General features: G+C 27.5%; 1 protein-coding gene across 2 annotated transcripts; it reads left to right on the top strand.

Moving 5' to 3' along the window:
* Positions 1-1,420: 1,420 nt before the first annotated feature.
* Positions 1,421-18,012, top strand: LOC132943156 (class A basic helix-loop-helix protein 15-like). 2 transcript variants are annotated; one of them, XM_061012002.1, is made up of 5 exons: positions 1,421-1,991; positions 13,137-13,264; positions 14,211-14,452; positions 16,758-16,894; positions 17,500-18,012. In XM_061012002.1, exons 2-5 carry the CDS (start codon positions 13,150-13,152, stop codon positions 17,618-17,620), a joined length of 615 nt encoding a protein of 204 aa, XP_060867985.1. In that variant the 5' UTR covers positions 1,421-1,991; positions 13,137-13,149; the 3' UTR covers positions 17,621-18,012. The 2 variants fall into 2 exon arrangements, with proteins under 2 accessions (XP_060867985.1, XP_060867984.1); XM_061012001.1 differs by having other exon boundaries at positions 1,422-1,991; positions 13,137-13,324; positions 17,500-18,007.
* The last annotated feature ends 3,758 nt before the right edge of the window (positions 18,013-21,770 follow it).

Below are 21,770 nucleotides of genomic sequence, written 5' to 3' on the forward strand. Positions count from 1 at the left end.
GTATGAACATCAGCCAAATCCGTATACACACGAGGCCAATATTGAAAGTGATATCATTATTGTCGTGTCGTAAAAACATAACATCGTAATTCGTAATGGCTTATTTTGTAATGATTTAAAAACGGACGAATATAGTAATTACCTACAAAAACCATCCGAGATAAATATTTTTTTTAAATTTATTTAGAAAATATACAATCTGTAAGGTTTTTTATAATAGGCATATATGCAGTGTTTATGTGATTTTAACGTGAGTTAACATGATTTTAAGGAACTACCCAACAGTAGTACTTATGGCTTGAGGGGAGATAAATATAAATGTTTTTTTTTAAATTAATTATAACAAATTCGATTGATGAATAATTATTGGTTTTCATTTACTAAAGTTACGTTTTTGACTGAAATAATTCTTAAATCTCCCAAAACATATTTCGACGAATTTATTGTAGTTTTATAAATATTAATAAATTATACAGCAAGAACGTGCATAATATTGGAACGTTTTGTTATGATTTATTAATATTATTTTTTAATTGAAATCTATTTTGGTATATTTTGTGGTTAGACATTTTATTTTATCTTATCGGAAATAAAAAATGTTAATTTAATTAAAAGTTTTTTAAGTTTAAATTTTTTCCACAATTCGTGATGTATAATATTTATAGCAATAAAATATATAGATTTGGAAGATTTAATGTTAGTTATAATGTTATTGTAAACAAACGGGTAAAGAATCATCATGCGACATACATGCGGTTGGATGAAGTTCAGCCTAAGTCTTATAATATTTTAATCATATTATTTTTATGTTAGTAGGTCACGCAGCACAACCGCTTTTATTTTATTATAAAAATATATATATAAAAAAAAAAATGAAATAATTATATTTTTGATTTTTAGGTTCTTTTTACTTTTGTGTTACCTATATTTATTATTTTATTACTAATCATAATTTAAATGTCCTATGCATTAATGATAGTATCTCAATAATAAAGTCAATAGGTAGGTAATAGTTATGAAGAGGGGAACAAAAATATTCAAAACATTGATACAATTATGTGGGGATGGTTATGTGAATTTATTTTCCTATTTAAATGTGAGCTCCCTTTAACATGTGACTGAATCTGCTATAGTGATTATTTATACTCCACATTAATATAATAATATAATATAATTAATACAAGTGCTGTATAATAGCATTTTGTTTTTCGACAATCGCGAAAACGGTGGCGGTGTCTGTTTATATCGGTGTATCCGTTTCGAACCACTGCCACAGACTAGGCTCCCACTATAATATAATGTAATACATCAAATATAACGATAAAAACCTATAGTAATAATAACAATGGGAAAACGCGGTGGCCGAAGAAAGTGTTAAACGCGAGCGGTCTCGCGCATTATACCACCGCGAGCACAGCCATCGGCACACGGTAGCGTATATAATATCATAGTCGCCTGCAGTTTATTTAATTCCTCCTCCTCCTCCTCTTCCTCCACCGACGACAACGACGACGATGACGATAATAATAATAATAATATTGTGCCGAAAACTAAAAAGTCTGCCCGTGTAGTCATTTGCGAGCGTGTTTGAGTAGTGCGCACGAGTGCGGTTTTGTCGCTACATCCGTTCGGTTTCGTTTATCTGTATTATTATTATTTCTATACATTATCGTTTCACATACAGTCGGAAAATCGCATGTCGCGTATTAATGTAATAATAATACGACAACAGTGCACCACATACGGACACGCATAAGCGTACATATATACGTCAATACGTGGTCGCTCCCGGAGAACGAATGTTATATTATAATATTACTGTTGATCATACACATGGACACGAAACTACGAAAGTCGCACAGGAGTTCGCCTTCAATAAGTCGCGATCGTTTATAGCACCTCCGAGTAGGTAACAAAATAGCAATACGCATAATATTACAGTGACCCGAACCGGAAAAGCGACTGAGGCAGCATACATCGACGACCACGAGGTACACCAGCTATTGTATATTATTATATATGTAATATAAACATTTAAGTATAATATCGACATTGTAAAACGGTATCGTATAATATTATGTTTAGATGATTTATCGATTCTATATCATATATAATAGTATGCGTATTCCGATGCGGCGCACTCCGCATTTATGTCGATCGGATCGCGAGCGGCGTATGATCCATGAGATTGCTGGCGGTCGATTAGTAGACAATACGCCGGTCTATATAAAAAACAAACCGGTTAAATTATTATGATTTATGTTGCATTATTATAATATTATATTGTGTACGTGAAAACGTGATATTCTACGATCGTCGGGGTAAGTTTTTGCGATATACGTATCTATATACTGTATTATTATAATGACGCGAGACGACAGTGGAGCGGGAAAGCGGTGGTCAGGCCGCGGGTCGTATATAGGTTCACGTATAATATACCAGGTAGCAAAGCTCAAGTATTAAACCACATTATACGTAGGTAACGCTATATATGTAATAATATGCACTGTCGGCTACTTAAGAGGAGTTATTATAACAACGCGTGGGCAGCTCTTAATAATGACGTATTCAAACGAAATATAAGCCTATGGACTTCTGCGGCTTCGAGGCCCGTCGACCTGTTTTTTCCTCCCGCACCCTCACCCCACGACTGTCTCCGGTCCAGTGGGATTTGCGTGTTTCTCTTGGAGACCGAAAGAATTTACGACACAGGCGACAAGAGTTATAGTCTCCAGTAAAGAAGGGGTGCTCGAGCAGCCACCGCAACTATATAAATAATGTGTATTATGTCCGACATTTCCTGGAAACGTCAGACATCGCCATATTATTACGATTGTGAATATCATGTAGATATATAAAAAATAGCCCAGTACCATCATACATACCTAATATATTATATTATCGCATCAGATATATTGCATAATATAATATCGTACATTATATTATATGTATACTATAATAGCGACAATATGATAAAATGTTTTCATTTTAATTTTCACTTGAACGTCTTCTATCTATCAGACAAATTTACCACTGAAATTAATTTTTATCCCCGTATAATATATTCATACCTATAAGATGAGGAAACCCTCCAAGCTAAATAAGCACCTATAAACACAATATTATTTGTTTAGAATATCGGAACTACGGTTATCTACTTTTATCTAGATAACCGTGATTGGAACATGTAAAGAAAATATATTAATTATAATCCAATACACTTAATTTTTTCAAGTAATTTTGTCTAGTTGAAAAATATACTCTTCAAACGTTGATAATATTACACTGCATTACTGCAGTAATAAATAACTTGTTATGTTTGTTGGTATATGTACAACTTAAAAAAATATAGTTTATATGTCTATATATTCCAACCTTGAATCTATATATCTACAAATATAATAATAATATAAATTGTTATGATAATAATGAAAGTACACTTTACAGTCACTTTAAACAGCGTGGTATGATCCTTTAGCCATTTCCTATTAATTTTTATAATTATTATTTCGATATATTAGTAGGTAGTTACATTCATTATATGCAATTTTATGTGCGCAGTATTCAGTAGGTATATAAATTATAAATACATTTCTGCGCAAAATCAACTTGGCAAGAACGATATAATTATGTTGTTAATTTGGTTAAATGTATGATAGTTGTATTGTAATAATAATTATAGACACACCAAGTATGTTCAGTGATCATCCCTGTTTATCCTTTAGAAATGCATTTATTCAATTACTAACTTTTAGAATTTTAAACTACGCACTTAAAGACTATATTTTCATATAGGTTCCTAATTTCCTATTCATTTTTTATACCTACCTACTTAAATTGTTTATAGGTTTATACCATTCAAAGAGTATTCAGTGGATATACAAATTTTCTATCAAATGAGAACCACGATATTTCATTGACACTGTAAATTGCTCCTCAGCTAATTTTTCTTGAAATTAGAAGCATTGAAATTTAAATTAGAAAGAATATAGTTTCTTGAGTTATTAAAATGAACACACTACGAATAATAAATAATTAAAAATCCTTAGAAACATTTTTTTGGAAACATTAAAATATGCCGAATCAAGCATTATTATAGATGCTTTGAAATTATTTACAAATTCATTTTTTTTAAACTTATATTAACTACTATGATTTTGAAACCATAATAGTGTCCATGTCTATTATTATATGTATATTTTTAACCTATTAATTATTTTTAAGGACTCTTATAATTTTACACAGAAATATATAACTCAAAAATAATTTGTTTAAATTTCAAACTCAAAGACATTGGCCATCAATATTTTAAAAAGTATTTGTTTGATAAATTACAGTAAAAGAGAGTGAACCTCATTTGGAAAAAATAAGTCTTACCACAGGGCACTCCTTAAAGGGAAGAACAAATTAAAAAAGGTGGATAAGTGGATGTCGCTCTGCTGTACAGTAGGTTACAAGTGAGTCACTGTAATGGATAGTGTTAAATTTGAATTCAATGATATAATATCATTGTATAAGAAAAACGATTCTGAGCGAAAACGGTCAGTCAGCCTATGATATTACCAAGTATATTTGATGATATTATTGTGAATAAAGTAATTTATATATAACCTATTTACGTGGAGCCTTGTTTTAAATTTTCAATCCTTAGCCATAAAAGTTAAACATTTTATACATTTTTAACTACAATATAGTTAATAAATTATAAATTTGATAAATGTTGTCAAAATTTGAACTTTAATCCTTTTTAAAAAAAATTGTGCCTATGTATTTTTAATATTTTTCAACTGCTATTAGAACGATATATCAGGAGTCTTATATTAAATATTCACGCTTTTTTACCCAACAAATAAAATTTTATTGATATTTATAGAAAAAAAAACTAAAAAAATTGTAAACTGACAATGTCCGTAAACAGCTCAAAAAGAGTCAAAATATTTTCAAAATTGTTTGGTGTATACAAAATGAAAATATAAACATTCAGTAAAATATTCATGTATCTACAGATATTTGTTTTTGAATAATAACAAAATAGCAAAATCGTTACATGAGAAATCGAGTGAATATCAAAGAATGTAAAAATGTTATAAATGTTGTAAAAATATGGATTTCAAACGCTCATAAAAATTTAATATAACTTTCTTGTAGACATTTTTTTTTTTTGATAATGGTAGAAAAGCTTATGGATAATCTTTTATTAAATTTTCAAATCTTAGATTTAAAAAGAAAAAATTTTATGAATTCTCAACTCAAAATAATTTGCTAATTTTCGTGATTTTTTAGAATTTTGTCAAGATTTGAACTTTAAATGCTTATAAATAAAAACTGTGACTAAGGATTAATAATTTTTTTCATCTGCCTTTCAAACACTAACCTAGGATTCTTCTATTAAATTTTCAAGCTTTTTTAACCAACAAATACAATTTTATTGATATTTATAGAAAAAAAAAAAACTAAAAAAATTGAAAACTGACAATGTCTGTAAACAGCTCAAAAAATTTCAAAATATTTGGAAAATGTTATGGTGTATAGTAAATGCTAATATAAACATTCAGTCGAAATTTCATGTTCCTACGGTCATTTGTTTTAGAGTTGCACCAAAAACTAAAATCGATTTTCTCAAAAACAGATTTTGCGTAAAAATTCCTGTTTTTTCTTAAATTTTTCTTTTGTTTTTCACGTCGCTTTTAAAAACTGAAATTTTTACTTTCGACTCCCCAAAGTACCAATTAGATTCACTTTCCTGTAAGAAAAGTCACTGTTGAAGAAAATCCAAGCACTTTTACTGTTCTAAAAGGTGATGACAGACACAAAAAAAAAATTCAAAAAAAAACACACATCATTGTCAATAAATACATTCATCGTTTCGCTCAGAATCTAAAATCAAGAAATTAATAAATGCACCATTGAAGATAAAAAAAATGGGGAAGAGCTAAAGTGAGCTTGTTGGTGAATTACTTTGCTCGTATAATATAATATACTATATAATTCCATGGAATGTTGTAGACACACACTAAAATACAGTAAGTCGTATATTTTCTAAATACCTATATGTGTCGTGGCCATTAGATCCAAATGACTCGATAGGTACTACAGAAGCCAAACGCGCGGATAAGGTCATAGGTCTTTTAAACCAAACGGGATCGTGTTGTTCCCATACATAATCTGTGTATAATATCTTGCTTCAATTCCACGTGTCGATGAATGCGTAGATTAATTAGACCACGTGGCACGTGATCACGTGAATCGTATAATATTATTTACATAAGTACACAAGTAGGAAAAATGTTACCTATATGGCTATAACATAAATGTAAATAATTACAGGTTTATACGTTATTATTTATTACATACCCAAATAATATTGTGACCATATTATATTGTGATAACTATTTTTGTAATATATTAGGAATTATAGTTGGTACCTATTATACATCTTGTGTAGGTGCGGTTATAACTTGTTGAATAGTTGCGTTCGCATAATATTAAAACGATTATGGGACTTAACCAGGTCATTTAGATTTTAGACAGTATGAGTAGTTTTTCAAAAAGACATTTTACTGTTTATTTTAACCGTGTCATATATTTGTATTATCTTTTGACGAACGCCAAAAAGTAGACGTCTATTTATTATACTTTGTTTATTGTATTGTTTACTTACGCGCAAGGTATACAGTCTATAATAAATGTAATTTTGTTTTGAACTTGAAGAATACAGTTGATAGTCTTTCGTTAGTTTGCAACCTTCCACAAATCATGCTATGGTATAATATAATAGATGTTAATAAACATATGAACAATTTAGTAAATATTATGTTTATAGGTTATTAATTTTTGTTTTATTCAAGCAAGGTCGTATGGCCTTAGGTTGTATTTAGAACAACGGTACCTATACTATGTATATGTGTCGAGTATCATATTAACATAACATGTGGTTTACACATCACACGCAGTCTTATGTAGGTACGTATTTAAATGCTAGAATAATATTTAAATAATACAATTTTTTATACATTACAGTATATTTGATAGATTTGATAGAACAAAAAATACCATTATATCTACAACTATTAATTCATTAATAAATTAGCATTTATTTTAATAAACCAAAAATGTATTCAACTAATTTAATTTATTTTGAGCTTAAAGTTCCAAATTGTGTTAAAATGTATGAACGAAAAACTTTATTACCTATATTTTGAGTTAATAAAGCTAAATTATAAGTCAATTTCCACCGTTAGGTACTGGGTTATAATACAAGAACAATAACATAAATATAATATTTAGCTAATTTAGTTAATTTAGATAATTTCCACAGCTATAAGAATTGTATTAATTATATTATTTATATTTTCTCCTGTAACTATTTAATTTGTTATAATATCACTATCTGATATTGTAATATTTTCTTTATAATTCACTTTTTATTATGAACTCAGCTCATATGCATTCAAGCATAATAAAATATATTATTATATACTTGATGAACTTGCAAGTTGTAATTATTTGATATTTAGTTATTCTACACTATGGGTAATTTGTTTTGTGAGTTATTCATTATAATTTTTAAATATTTGAATTCTAGATAGGTCTGTACCTAACCTAACTCACCTGTTTTTTATTTTATCCACGAAATGTCTGTTGAACAATTACAACTATTCAAATTTACTTTATTTAATTTATATTAAATTTAAACGGTCAGTTTTCTTCATTCAGCGATAAAATTGTATTTACATACAATGCGTCCTTATTATTTTATCTTTGAATAGTAATATATTATGTAGTATTCCTATTATACCTACCTACTTGCAAAGTACATTCGTGATCAGAATAACAATATTTTATAGCGTTAATGTCATGTTCTCGTGGGGTTTGAATATTAATATATTAGACATAATTACATATAAATAGTGTAGCTACGAACAATTTAAAATATATTGTCATATTTAGTTCAGATTTCGAAATGAAATGTATTAGGTACATGATACATACATTAGGTGGATAATAGGTATAAATATTATTATGTATCTTTTTAATTTTGGTCGAACAGTGGAATGTACCTACTGGTGTACAGTGATTGTTTTTTTTATTGAGAACGTTTTCGTAGATAAAATGTCTGTTTCATACTCTAAAAGGTATACTTACTCTGTACCTACTCTTATTTGTTTTGATATATTCTAATAAAACTAACTATCTATTAGCTCATGTATATAGTTGAATCATGCTTACCTACTTAAATGTTTATAAATGAATAGGTTTTTTTTCAATAATAATTATGGACTATATTTTTGTTCTATAATTATTATTAATTACATTTTAGTTACACATTCCTTAAACCTTAATCGTTATGTATTCTCTTTTTAAATTGATTAAATAACTTCAAAGTTTAATACAAAATGTCAATTTGTTTGATTATCAAAAAAAATATTGACATTAATAACTTTATTTACGTGACATATTTCTTACTTTAATGTATGGAAACTTCAAAACATTATGTACGATGATTTAATCGAATTATTATTAATATAATATGTTAACTACGCTTTATTATTTCTTTTTCTTAGATCGTATCAGTATACACCAGTATGATATAATGTATTCGATACTATAATTAGTTGGTGTTTAGAAAGTATAATTAGATATTTATAAATTTATTCACAAAAATTAAAAATTCCAATTTATTTTATGGAAATGTGCGATGCCGTTTTTTCTTCATTAGTCATTACTAGTTATTGCAGTTAAACAATTTTGTAATAAGTTCAATCGTTGAGAAACGTGTTCAACGACACGTGAACATTAGTTTATACAAAAAAAACTCAATTTTCTGTCGGTCTTTGATTTTAGGTTAGTCGATTCGACGTCTTCGAATGGGTTCTATAGGGAAAGCGTTCAAAATCGGTCGAATCATTTCCCGACCGTTTCTAAACCGTAATAATCAAACGTTCTATCGCAAAAAAAATCATTTCCGCAATAGATATTTTTTATTTTTCAATCTCTTTCACGTCTCGCACATTTTATTGTAAACTGTTACTATAACGCAGTGTGTATAGGTATTATTATAATAGTCCGTTGAAACTTTTTAACCAGCGACGTTTTACACACAATAATAGAAGTGCATATTTCATTATAAATTATATAGTTGCCATAATTATACTTGATAGTTTATACTAATTAGTAATTACTAATCGTAGTACACAGTATTATCGTAATAACTAATAAGTAAATACATGAGATACAAGTCTTTGAAAAACAAAACAAAAAAATTTGCATAAAAACAACAGTTTGATTAATTAAAACACTTATCTATGGCGGCTATCTCGTGGTGACTATAATATATAGTATAAGTACGAGGTATTTTTAATTTTAACCTGCTACATTAACATAAAACACCGATGAACTTTTGTCGCTATCTGCAATATTTTGATTGTTAGTTGATGAATATGTGTCCATATAGAGATAATAATATTATATCAACACCTATACCCGCTGTTAGTATTAGAGTATTTTCATTTATATACAGCACGTTCTATTATATATTGAAAACTGTATTTATACAATAATATACGTGTTTGGAATATTAATAAATAACACTTCGTTTACGTTTTGTGTCTACACTTTTAGCAAAATAAGGTTCCAATAATAATAATAAAAAAAAATCGTCTTAGATACAGAAAGATTCATATACCTATATAGTATAGGTATAATGATGTGTACAAATAAAGACTTAGTTTTCTAAATAAAATATTTAACAGTTTTCTGAAAATGAACTTGGATACATATAGTTTTTATATATCCAGGAGTACCAGGTCATTTGTTTTAATTAAATTGGAGAAATAATCATGAATATCCAAACACAATTAATATTTAATATCTGATACGAAATTTTAATAAAAACTTTATTCTAAACTTATAAGTTATAATACAAATACTTACATTTATTTTTAGTTGTGACCTATTTTATTTTTAATCAAAACCATTGTTAATTATATTTTTATCTGGGTTTTATTTTTTGTAAAAGTATTTTGTCTATAATTAATTATATGTGGTAACTGTCAAAATGTAACTTAATGTTTTAGATTGCCTCAGCCGTTGATGAGGCATATATAACGTCATTATACTCTGTTATTACTTATTTTTGATTTTAATCACAAATAGACCCGGTTAACATTTAAAATGTCAATAAGAAAGCATTTTCAGTAGGTATTAAAATCTTTCGTGTTTAATTTTGAGGTTGATAGATATTAATATTAAAAACGTTGATGACATGAATACATGATAATACATACTAATTACAAATTAAAAAAGTTTCAAGCTATCAGCCATCTTATAAATGTTTGATATAACCACGTAGCTAATTCTAAGAACTATTTAACAAGCCTTTGACTATAACAATAATTAATAAAACAATTAAAATATATGAATGTCTGTTAACGTTAATTTATTATAATTTATATTATACCTACAGGGCAGTGACCTACAATTATATTTTGTATATTTTAAGGACTTATCCAACAATTATACAATTACTAAGTAGGTATATAGTTTTACAATACCTACTATTTTGATTTAGGTGAGTTACTTTATTTACAATTTATCATCGATAACATGTAATTATATAGGTGCAGAACACTCTAAATTACCTGCAGTGTAATTATATCCATATGATTATTGTTATTAATTTTCAATAAAAAAAAATTAATTAACTAACTCTAAAAGAAATATAATAAATAACCTTGAATGTATAGGTAATTAATATAATCTGGAGACTCGTAAAACGGATTTAATCCTCTTCGGGTCATATTATTATTTTTAGCCGTTAATATAAATAATGTTGATACCTTTATGACACTAAAAAGTTAAATACTAACGTAAGTAAATCTTCGTTTATTGGTATTCATTGGTTGAGCTCCAGTCACATTTCAATATTTTAGAACTCGTCAATACTGGATCTACGAGTATATAATATAATATAAATATATTGGTTATATAATCAGCTAATGGATGTATAGGTATTACGATATTCCTAAAATGCGTGATATTGTCAATCAGTGTTACTAGAAGCATTGATTATAATAATTACTAATAATATGTATCATCGATGCTAGAAGTCTAGAAATATTCAGCCGATCCAGTGAGGCTGTGTCAAATCTGCAGGCAAATAGGTAATTCAACCATAAAATGTGTATAATATTTACCCATAATTCGGATTAGACCTTTTTCGTAGTTGTTTTTGGGACTCCACTAGCTATGTCAGCCAATTAGGATGCATTAAATAAAAAAAAGGGAGCTATTGTAAAATTATTATTTTTGAATTAAACATTGATCGTTGTATTGTATAATGTAATCTATTTTTATAACAATACATTGATAGCAATACATAATATATTATCTGACTCATTCTTCTAATTATGATTATTAATTGTTCATAATAAATTATAAATTTAAATTTAATAAATAGTTATACCTAGTAGCCGGTCGTAATAACAAATATTTTATATATACTAAATAAGTGATGATTATTACTTATATTTTATCTGTTTACTGCTTGTCTGTTTAATATGTAGACTTCGGAAAAGGATATTTTAAGTGAATGTTCTAAGAAAAAGGTTAGGAACCACTATATAATTATATTGTACTCTGTATATTATATTATTATACATTAATATTTAAAACTTAAATGGATGTGCTAGGGTATGCACTTATAACAAAAAATTAAAAGTTAAAAGTTAATTTAATTATAACTTAACTCAGTTAAGTTAAAAGTTAATACACACTTTTTATTAACTTAAAAAAAAGTTATTTGTTTTTTACAACGCTGGCGTACCTAATTTTTTACCAGCCCAAAACTAAATTATAGTCTATACTTTATACAGTATTTCCATATAAGTTAAATTAGAATAATATAAACAATTCACGGTAAATATTTTTTGTCATGAAAACGAAAGTTTATATATATATTAACAGACTAAAATAGTGAAATGCAATAAAATTAAAAGCAAAATAAATTAACTTAACTTACTTCTTAAAATAAAAAATGAATTCGTTAATTTGACGATAATTAAAAAAAAATTTAGCAAGTTAACTGTTAAGTTAATGAAAATCCAAAAGTAACTAGTTAAGTTAAAAAGTTAAAATCAACTTTTTAACTGAGCTTTAACTTTTTAACTCGTTAATGCCCAAGGCTTGCAAATTTATGACAAAACATAGAATTTCAATAGTGTTAGTTTGCACATGCCTTTTCTTGACTTCAATCGTAATTAAAATAATAACTTCTAATAAACGTAAACTGCATTTTAGAATTACTGTGTTTTTTAAGAAATATTATAAATATATTATTTATATTGAAGAAATAGTTTTAGTTTACCTTCATCAATAGTTTGAATAATTTATACATTACCTAGGTACACATGATTAATAAGTACAATAATACCATTGATTAAAATATATAAATATTTATTTAATCAATGACAATATATCCTAATACATGTATATACCTAGATATAGCTACCTACATTTATTTCCAAGTTTAATATATAAATTACGAAGGTTTTACCAAATAGGTATTTTCTACCGGCTACTAGTTATCAGGATATGATAATACATTTAAAATTAAATTCAGATTTTTAGATAAATATAAACTGAATTTGACAGATTAGACATAAACTCGAATTTTAAATAAGTGTTGTATTAAATACCTACATTTATAATTTCAAGTCTAAGTAATCGTAATTCAAACTTATGGTCAGTGCTATTTATGCTATATTTACTTGCAGTTTAGATAATATAATAAATACATTTATACATAGGTATATATAGACTAAAGTAATTTGTGTTAAAAAAAAATAAGACTAAATCACTGAGTATTTAAAATCAAAACTGTTGCGATAAGATCAACAATTTACAACTTCCTGCCTTATGTAAATAATAATAAATCTAGGTAAAAAAATTAAATTTACATAATGCATAATGCATAGGTACATTTTAGGCACATGTTCAATACTTAATATATGATATTATTTACTATTTAGTATATTAAATAGAGAAATTAAAAATTATTTTCATCAATTTTAGATGGTTTTAAACTTAAAACTTTAAATGTATCTACTCTAATTTCCAATATACCTACAATGTTTCAGATATTAAATTTCTATGCCGGCCACGAGTGATCTCCAATCAGAAGAAGAAATGTTAGACGGACTTCAACTTCGTGGACGATCTTTCGACGTTTCTACTGATCACTCCAGATCACCTAGCACAGACGATGGTTCGTTTTACCACCCAGACAACAATAATGTGTCCGAAGACGATGACGAAAATATTAAAAGTGTGCCAATTAAAGCTAGTTAACAGTAGATTGTAATAGATAGATTAGCAATTAAAATTTGATTTATTTTTATTATTATTATTATTTAAAACACCCGGATCTATTATGGGCTTACAGTCATACTTGGATTTTATTTTTAAAAATATTGTTAACCTTTTAGAAAATTGAATGTATTCCAAAAATAACAAGGGTGCACATTTTTAAAATGAAATACACAACATCCACGTTGCAACATTCAAATATTTTCTTCCTGGAAATATTCATTCCTGTTGCCTTCATATTTTACTTTTAATCTAAAATTTTTTTACTCCATAGAAATGAGTTTTAACTATCTTATAAATTTATTATACCTAATACTCGTAAAAACTGAATACATTCTATTAAATTATCATTTATCAATAAGTTTTTTAGTATGATGTGTTAAGTTTACCACTGTATAATGAATATTTTAACTTATAGAACCATTATTATTTAAATATAAGTTTTTAAAAGTGCTCGATGGGCACTTTTACGATGTGATGAGCTTGTGTCTTTACACAATGCCATCTTACACGGATATTGAAGTATGTGTAGATTATGTGTACCTATTGGTTCAAGTAAGCTGTATAAAAGTCCATTTAATAAGTAGGTTTATCTTTAGTTTGTTGACTTTAAATTACTTCCGATTTATAATTTAAAGTTCACGTCACCCTATAATTTAACCTAACGGGAGTACCTACCTAAGTACACTTGTTTTTAAAATTTTAAACAGTATCGTTTTAGTTAATAATATTCATCGTGTAGGTATATATTATGTAATATTATACTAAATTATGAATTATATTAAGTTATGCAGCGGTAACAATCAATTATAAACACTTATGGACGTGTATATTGTATATTATAGGCGATTCGGAGAGTTCAGATGAGAAATCACGAAGGCCTGTGGCGGGCAAGCGAAAACGACGGGCGAGCATAGATGAGGATGACGGCGACGAACCGATTGCGACGAAAACGAGAAAATGTCGCAGGAGCATCCGGCAAAGGCAATCGGTGGAGGTGTTGACGGCCAAAGACCGAAACTTGCGAAGGTTGGAGAGCAACGAACGCGAACGATTACGCATGCACTCATTGAACGATGCATTCGAGGTAAGCACACCGCAGGTTAATATGACTAGTGACCCACGCACATCGTTATAATTTAATAGGTAGGTACATGTAAGTACGCTGTGAAATCAATTACGCGTGAGATTTGGTAGAAAAATAAAATACATCGTATTAAATATTTCGCGCGTAAAAATACCGCGCATAATCTTGTGTATAACATATTTTCGGATTTATAACACTGTTACGACGATGCGTACCTAACCACGATAATGTCCGAGTCTCGTAGAACGCCTACCAAACTGCTGCAGTGACGGAAAAATCGAATAATAGATATTATGGTTGTCTTCAGTTTTTTTTTTCATGCAGGTACTTATAATAATATTATATATTATATATATTTTAAGGATTCATATTATTTTTCACTATCTGCCGGCGTGACCCATTTATGCTGTCTACCGTTAACCAAATATTTGAAAACGCTTACCTACCTTTACTTTTGTAGCCGTTACATATTATGCATACGAGTCACACCGCGATATAATAATGTAATGACACAGTTTAAATAGTTTAATAATGGAATTAGTGAACTACCATGACTCGAAACTAAAGGACCCGAAGAATTGTACCTACCATGCGAGTTTAAGTAGTGATGTACATTTTATATCATTTTTACGTTAATTGTTGATATTTTCGATAAAATATTACAGCAAACGTAGCCATGAGGATACCTTCAAAAGCACCTCATGTTCCCTCTTTCATAAATTTATATCTATAAGATATATCATATTTTGGAAAACCACGGTATAAGTATATTTAAAAATATAGTAAAATTTATGTAACAGGGACATAATATCGCAGTGTTAAAATCAGTTTGGTAGTGAAAAGCTTAATAATAATTTATATTAATAATATATAAGTCAATTTGATACGAAAATCAGAAAATCAGAAAATACAATATAATATGACTGTTAATTGTTAATAATAGTCTATAAATCTTAATATATTCTAACTGCATAACTGACATTATGTTAATTAATCTCAATTACAACTTTTATCAACCTTTATTTGTTATGTTAGGTATATAAATATATTAACCTCATACCTATACTAATATTTAAATCAGATGGGGTAACTTTATAACTATTTGGTAAAAAAAAATTGATAAATTTATCTTTCCAGTAAATAACTCTTATTATTTTAATTAATTATTCAAAAATTACAAAATTTACTAATAAGTTTAGGTACATATTCTTTTTTTAAAATTCATTAATACTAGAACCTTACCAAACTTAATTTTTTGGTAATTCTGGGTTACTATAATTTATGATTCTCGGCTAATTGAAACACATTATATAAATGAATAAACTATAATTTAATTATTAACTCTATAAAGCTACATATTTACGTTGGAACGAAATTCGTAAGCGGTATATTATTACCTACATATATATTATAGTATAATAGTTTATAAATAGTATACAATCTTCAACCATTTGGAATTCTGTAAATGATTTCTTTACATCAATTTGAAGATATTTGGTTCAAAACCACAGGTGTGTATTACCTATGTTATGTCCTTAAGAAGTGTGCGTTAAACGTATAATTAATTACTCGCAGTGCCGAATTAAATAGAGCAAACTGGGTCATTGCCTCCAATTTCAATCAATTTCCAATAATTTCAGGGACTCTGACAATATTTAAATACAGTCCATGTAATGATTTTAAATCGTAATGGCTTGGTGCCGGACATTGTTATTAGATCCTCCAATTTTTCTAAGGACGATACTGTTAAATTACATCATCATAATATTATCAACAGTGATGTTTTGTACCACACCGAGTGATGATTATTTAATTATTTAAACGCTGTGCTGTCAAAATGTTCACTATTGTGTTTGAATTTCAATAAATATGCTATCAATTTAACTAATATAATATAATCTATAATGCATCGTCTGATATATCTATAAATTAGGTTATGCCTATATTAGGCATACCGCATACATATGGTATAATGTTTTCTATATTTCATGAAATTGTTTTTAAACTACTAAAAGTGAATGCCTGCTTTTCATTGCCTATGCTATAGTTTGAAGGAGTTAGTTCAACACCTGAAAATTACGTCGTACTTTAGATTTAATGTTAGCGTACGGTATAATCCTGTGGACTATTAAAATAAGTATTGGTCTATTACGTTTAATTAACATTGAAAAACCAGAAAAATATGATTAAATAAGAAATATGATCATCTTTAATAATATGACAAATTGCAATTAGTGATATTATTGTATGATCGACATTATATTTATACATTGATAACAATTATTATTGTACTTTTATTTTATAGAAATTGCGCGAAGTGGTACCTCACGTAAAAATGGGACGTAAACTATCAAAGTTGGAAACATTGACATTGGCAAAAAACTACATAATGGCATTGACTAACGTCATATGTGAAATGAGAGGCGAGCAAAAACCATTTACGTAAGAAAATCGTGTATTTTAACTACCTCATGTAAATAACGATTGTAATAATCTTCAGTTCTCAACATGCTTAGTTAAATTTTAATAAATCTTGTATAAAAAAAAAATACAAGTCTTATAAAATTCACATATTTTTTTATAATAAATTATTATGGGTAAAAATTTATACTGAAATATAATAAATAAAATGCATAATTTATCATCCAGTTGGCAATAATAACTTTAGTTCATAATTAAATGTTCAAACAAAATGTAATGATATTACGTTATACAATATTCATAAAAAATGACTTCCCTTCTCGCACGATAAGTAATTGGTTCTATTTTACCTTTTACCTCTTTGGCTTTTAGAAGAGGCTATGAATATTGAATATAATATTATAATATCGACACATCTTAAATAATATGAAAAATAACAGTAACTTCTTAAAAAATATATGTTTTGACCACGGACTAAGATAGATTAGTCCGTGGTTTTGACATCTGATAAACATCTTCTATGTATATGAAATGCCATGCAGGGAATAATCTTTTGTTAAAAATATTTTGATTGTTTGGATAAAAAATAACATACAATAATTATTTTGTATTGGTATATGTTTCAGTTTTGACGATCCCGATCAAGCCGAAAATGACTATGCATCGAGCAACGATGGTGGATTCGAATCGGGTAATAGTACAAAAACTCCCTCAAATTTGGAACAAGAGTTATTATCATCGGACTAGTAAAACTGTACGCCGAAAATCACATTTCCTATATTATAATATATGTAAACCAACCCTGTTCTTTAGTGAAAAAACAATTTTTTTTTACCTCATATATAGGTATTAACGATAAGATTTATTTTTGTCTTGATATTTACCAGAAATTGTTATTATTATTCGTTATGATTACTATGTATTTGTATTTGTATTTAAGTTCTATGTTAATGACGATTATTAATTATTATTATTACAAAGTTTTATTACAAATTAAGGACTATATTAATATTATTTTTAATACTTATAGAAAAAAAAGTATAAATACTTTTACCAATCCTACTAAATATTACATGTGAATAATAATTATTTAAGCACGTCACACACTTATATTTTGTTGAATAAATGTTGATTTTAAACCAATTTAATAAACATATTTTAAATTGAACATCTATAATATAGACAATGTAATATGTTTAAATGTTCAATATATGCATGTAAAATTATAATTTATTCGACATCATAAAAAGGTAGGCACCAAAATAATTCCTTTAAAGATAAATAAAATCACGGCATTTGAAAAACAATTCTGATCTGAGCTTGGTTTTACTAAATATGGCTCACACTAAACAATAATAGTACCTACTATAGTAGGTATATTATATAATATTATGTGATGATGTAGTGGGGTTACTGGTTAGGTACAGGCATTATTGGTAATACTATAGACTTGGGTTATTTATAATTTGTTTTTTAACTGTATTTATACTTAATCTATATATATTAACTGTCTAATAAATAACAACACCATTTTTAGACGACATTTGGTTTGTAGGTATAAGTTGGATGTAAAGACCATTTATAAGTGGGTTGTAGTAATTTTTAAGACGGACAGACGGTTATATAGAAACATTTATTAGTCTGTGCAGCTACTTTCATCATTTTTTATTTTAAAGACCTTATGCAGAGAATAGTAAGATATAAAAAGAGTGGGGCATTTATTCAAAATTTGTAATTTTTTTAGAGCAATATTTTGACATTTTTGAACTTTATTAGTGTTTGTAATTTTATTAGTACCCTAAATCTATATGGACCCTGTAAGTCCATAGTTGTTTACAAAGTTTTAAAAAATAAAAACTATCAACTAACTTTAATTTGGAATACTTAAGAGAAGACAAAGTTGCCCACGAAGACGAGAATCTAAAGCTATAATCTCTTAATACGTGGATATGGTTACCTATTCCAAATTGAAAATTTATTCAGGTTTAACCCAAAATATAGGTTTAGGGGAGGGGATAGGATTCCACATTGGAAAAATTGGTTCAGTTTTAAGAACTTAAGATTCAAATTTGACCTGTATATCTGATAATCCTGAATAGTAGTTCTCAGAATCTAAAACTATAAAAACCTATCGGCTATCCGACAGTTTAGATATGGTGTATGTATATCTCTTGTTTTTATAATTATATATTATTCATACTTTTACTACATTAGTTTAAAAAAGTTTTTTCAAAAATGACCTTTCTAGAGTATTTAACACTTATTCCAACACGCATAGGAATTTCTAAGATAATGTATTACACTAACGTGATAGTTCCAAGGTTGAGAGCTTGGAAAACTTTGGCACTCTTCACATTGTCTAAGAACCCCGGTCATCCTACAATAATAATTTAGATTTTATAAAGTTTTTTTCAAATTAGAAGCTTTTTTAGTGAAACACTGCATTGTGAAATATAGGGTGAATCTAGATTTGAAGAATAAAACTGTAATTACATACACCTATAGTTATAACACTTTCAACTTCAGAGATTGGTGTTGATAAAATAAATAACACACAAAAATGCCCTAAAAAAACTACAGAAAATCTACTTAAATAAGTCAAAACAGTTTAATTACAATATATATAGGTGTGGTAATGGGTGTCAGAATAATTAAAAATATGAATTGTAAAATTAATAGACAAAAAAATATATGAAATTTTTGAAAATAAAATAGGAAAAAAGTTGTCCTATAATATGAAAAAATGATACAAAAAACGAAGATAAAAACAAAAAAATGCAAAATTAAATTAGTATATTCGTATAAAGAATTTTTAGCTATAAGAGAGTATTTTATAGAATCAAAGGAGAAAAATGCAAAAGTCCTATCTCTTAACATCCTTTCTCTACCTGGTGTTATAAATTATAACCAAACATCATACAGTTATTGTTTAAAAAAAATTTTTTTATGCTTTCAACCCTGGTTTATTAAATACCTATAATGGTAAATATAGTATAATTATAATGTATTGATTTTTGGTTTGATCGTTGTAGAAAAAATGCATTGTTATGTTTTTATTGTCTATATTATTATAACAAAGTGGCAATCTGGTTGAGAATCAATTTTCTAACGGCTAATTGCGCCACATGCTACCTATATAGATATTCGTACTATTTCGTAGAGCGATTCAATATTTTTCTTACATAACATTATTCTTACATATTTTAAGAAGTAAGAACACATTTTACACTATTTGTTATATAATGTAGATGTTTCATAATGATAAACCGCCTATCAGTTATCCATCATCGTTAGAAATTGAAACGACTAGGAAGTTCCGAACAAAAAAAACTTAATTATAGAAGTGATTTTGTGTTATAATCGTAGGTACAATATTTTGTGAAATATTATTATAGCCAACTGCCAATGGCCAAACCTTGGAATTTAATCGTCGGGGATTCAACTCATCCCCTCACAACATGATTAGGCACATAACCATGTCAATGTCATATACATTCTAATGTATTTATCATATTTCTCTTCGAATTTCCAATCATATTTATATAATTGATAGTCTAAGACCTCAGTAAACCCTTTAACGCCTTAACATCAAGGTTTATTGTATCTGTCACGCAGAACATTGAAACAATAAATTCACGAATATCTATAACGTGTAAACTATCGGAATGTAATAATTGGAGAGAATATTTTATAGTTGTTGTAAAAATGAGTTTAGAATACTCTAATGCTACTTTTTTTTTAACAATTTATATATAATAGTGAAGTACTTAGGTACACTTTTTATCAACTTAAACACGAAAAAGTACTAGATTTTTCATAAGAAGTTATTAAGTAAATTAAAAAATATCGTAAATACTAATAATTAACTAAGGTGTTTAAAGATAAAATTTTGATGAAATTCAACTACGGAAATATGTATTATTTTTCTGTTAAAAATTAAAAATTTTTTTACTTGTAACACCTAAGGCTTGAACATTTAATACAAGAACCCTCATCAAGTTCTTTGTAATGATGTTTAAAAACAAGTTCAAACCACATCCAACTTTTATGAGCGATTGAAGATAACATTTTCGGCATTCGATTATTCAAAAAAATATTAGTCCTAGAAACCTTAAGCACTATGACTTAAACAAATTATAATTTTCTGTACACAATGAAATTTTCAAAATACGTATATAGTATAGTGATTTTAAGCTACTTATACCATAAACTAATTTACTCCATCCTATGGCATAAGTAGGACTGACTTATATGATATAAATATAAGATAATATATAAAATAATATTATTATAAAATATATATTGTGATTTCTTTTGGCAAAAATTAGTTAAATCTGTATCAGTGGCGTATTTACAAGGGGGGGGGAGGGGTTAAGGGGATAAATCCTTCCCATAGGCTGTATATTATTATAGTATGCAAACGTTTTCGGAGTCCTAACTTTATAGGCGGGGCTACTGGATAAAATCATATCCCTTCCCATCACAAAAACCTAAATACACCACTGATCTGTACTAATAGAAGAATAAACTACTGATAGCAAATAGCAATATAAATTTAACACAACATATCCTTTGAAATATAAGCTGACAAACCAACTCCGTTCAGAATCGTTTTTCGTATGCAATCATTGAGTTCGAATTCAAGATGGTGTCAGTGAACTATTTGACTTTTCTCTCCGACCCATGCGCAACACTGAACATTTGCGTTCAGTAGAACTAATCTTGTGTGTTGTGTTGTTAGCTAGCTTTAGTATTACAGTGCATTGATATATTATCAAACTCAAAGCTGTGAACAATATTTGTGTTCTTACGTTGGCTTTTTCACAAATTTGTATGCGAGTTATGTGTACCTAGGTGTGTAAACTGTTATAATTAAAATATGCATATTAATATCTCG

This window comes from Metopolophium dirhodum, chromosome 4, assembly GCF_019925205.1.
Source record: "Metopolophium dirhodum isolate CAU chromosome 4, ASM1992520v1, whole genome shotgun sequence".
NCBI lineage: Eukaryota > Metazoa > Arthropoda > Insecta > Hemiptera > Aphididae > Metopolophium > Metopolophium dirhodum.